Source organism: Drosophila rhopaloa, unplaced genomic scaffold (genome assembly GCF_018152115.1).
Source record: "Drosophila rhopaloa isolate 14029-0021.01 unplaced genomic scaffold, ASM1815211v1 contig_190, whole genome shotgun sequence".
NCBI lineage: Eukaryota > Metazoa > Arthropoda > Insecta > Diptera > Drosophilidae > Drosophila > Drosophila rhopaloa.
Genome location: NW_025335073.1, coordinates 2,446,772 through 2,447,906, shown reverse-complemented (window position 1 = coordinate 2,447,906; position 1,135 = coordinate 2,446,772). Strand labels below are relative to the sequence as shown.

Here is a 1,135-nt window from a genome sequence, read left to right as displayed (position 1 = left end):
TATCTTAACATAAACTTCATAATTAGCGTTCTGCGCTTCAACATTCCGGCCACCTTGAAGGACCTGCCTTCAATATAATGGGAGTGCAGCCAGCTTCTGAATAGGACGCTTAAATACGCCTCTTGCGGTCTTGATTTCGGCCACTCGAATTTTGCCATCGACCCCTGCCATCCCGCTGGGGTGGAGTGTTGTCCTCGTGGATGATTGCCAAGGCTCCGACCTCCAGATTGGGCGATGTAGTTTGCCACTTGGTTTTGCGCTGAAGGCTGTGGATATATTCCTTGGACCACGTCTGCCAGAACCACTGTCTGAGCGTGGATAGCATTTGTCACCTCTTTGAGAACCTTAAACTCCTGGTCGGTGCGTCTGGCTCTAATCCTTGCGGCAGCGAACGAAGGGCCTGCCCGATTAGGATGTGCCCTGGAGTGAGCGCCTCCTCCTCGTTGGGATCGGTGCTGGTTGGAGTTAGAGGCCGAGAATTGAGCACGGCCTCGGTGTCCGCCAGATAAGCCCTGACCTCGGCTTCGGTTAGGGACGTGTCCCCAACTTGGCGCACGAGAATTTCCTTCGCTGACTTCACGGCCGCCTCCCACAAACCGCCGAAGTGCGGTGCTCGTGGTGGGATGATGCCCTTCTCCACGACGAACAGTTGAAACTGCGACTGCTGATCCTCGAGGGCCCTCTGAAGACTTCTCAGCTTGTTCCTGGCTCCCACGAAGTTCGTCGCGTTGTCGGAATGTACTCGATGCGGTACGCCACGTGCAAAACAGACAAATACAGCAATATACATCTTAATGGGGGGCCGTCCTCGAATACGCAACGATACATTGATAGGACCAAACTAATCTACGCCACAAATATGAAATGGCCTTACGGATTCGAACCTTTCCGCAGGCAGATTTCCCATAATTTGGTTCATCAGAACAGGCTTATATCTAAAACAATGGATGCATTTTCGAGCCACCCGAGTGCATTCACTGCGAGCATTTATTAACCAGATTTCTTGCCGAAGAAGACCGATCATCGTTTTTGCATTTCGTGACAATTTCTCAAATGCAAATTTCGGAGATACAAATCAACAATTTGGTTCTTACCAGGGAGTAATATCGGAAATTTAGCATTTTCTGAAATAGGT

At 50.3% G+C, this 1,135-nt stretch overlaps 1 protein-coding gene across 1 annotated transcript; it reads right to left on the bottom strand.

Moving 5' to 3' along the window:
- Window positions 1-328: 328 nt before the first annotated feature.
- LOC123037627 lies at window positions 329-790 on the bottom strand. Its single transcript, XM_044459285.1, has one exon. It carries the CDS (start codon window positions 788-790, stop codon window positions 329-331), a length of 462 nt encoding a protein of 153 aa, XP_044315220.1.
- Window positions 791-1,135: the final 345 nt, after the last annotated feature.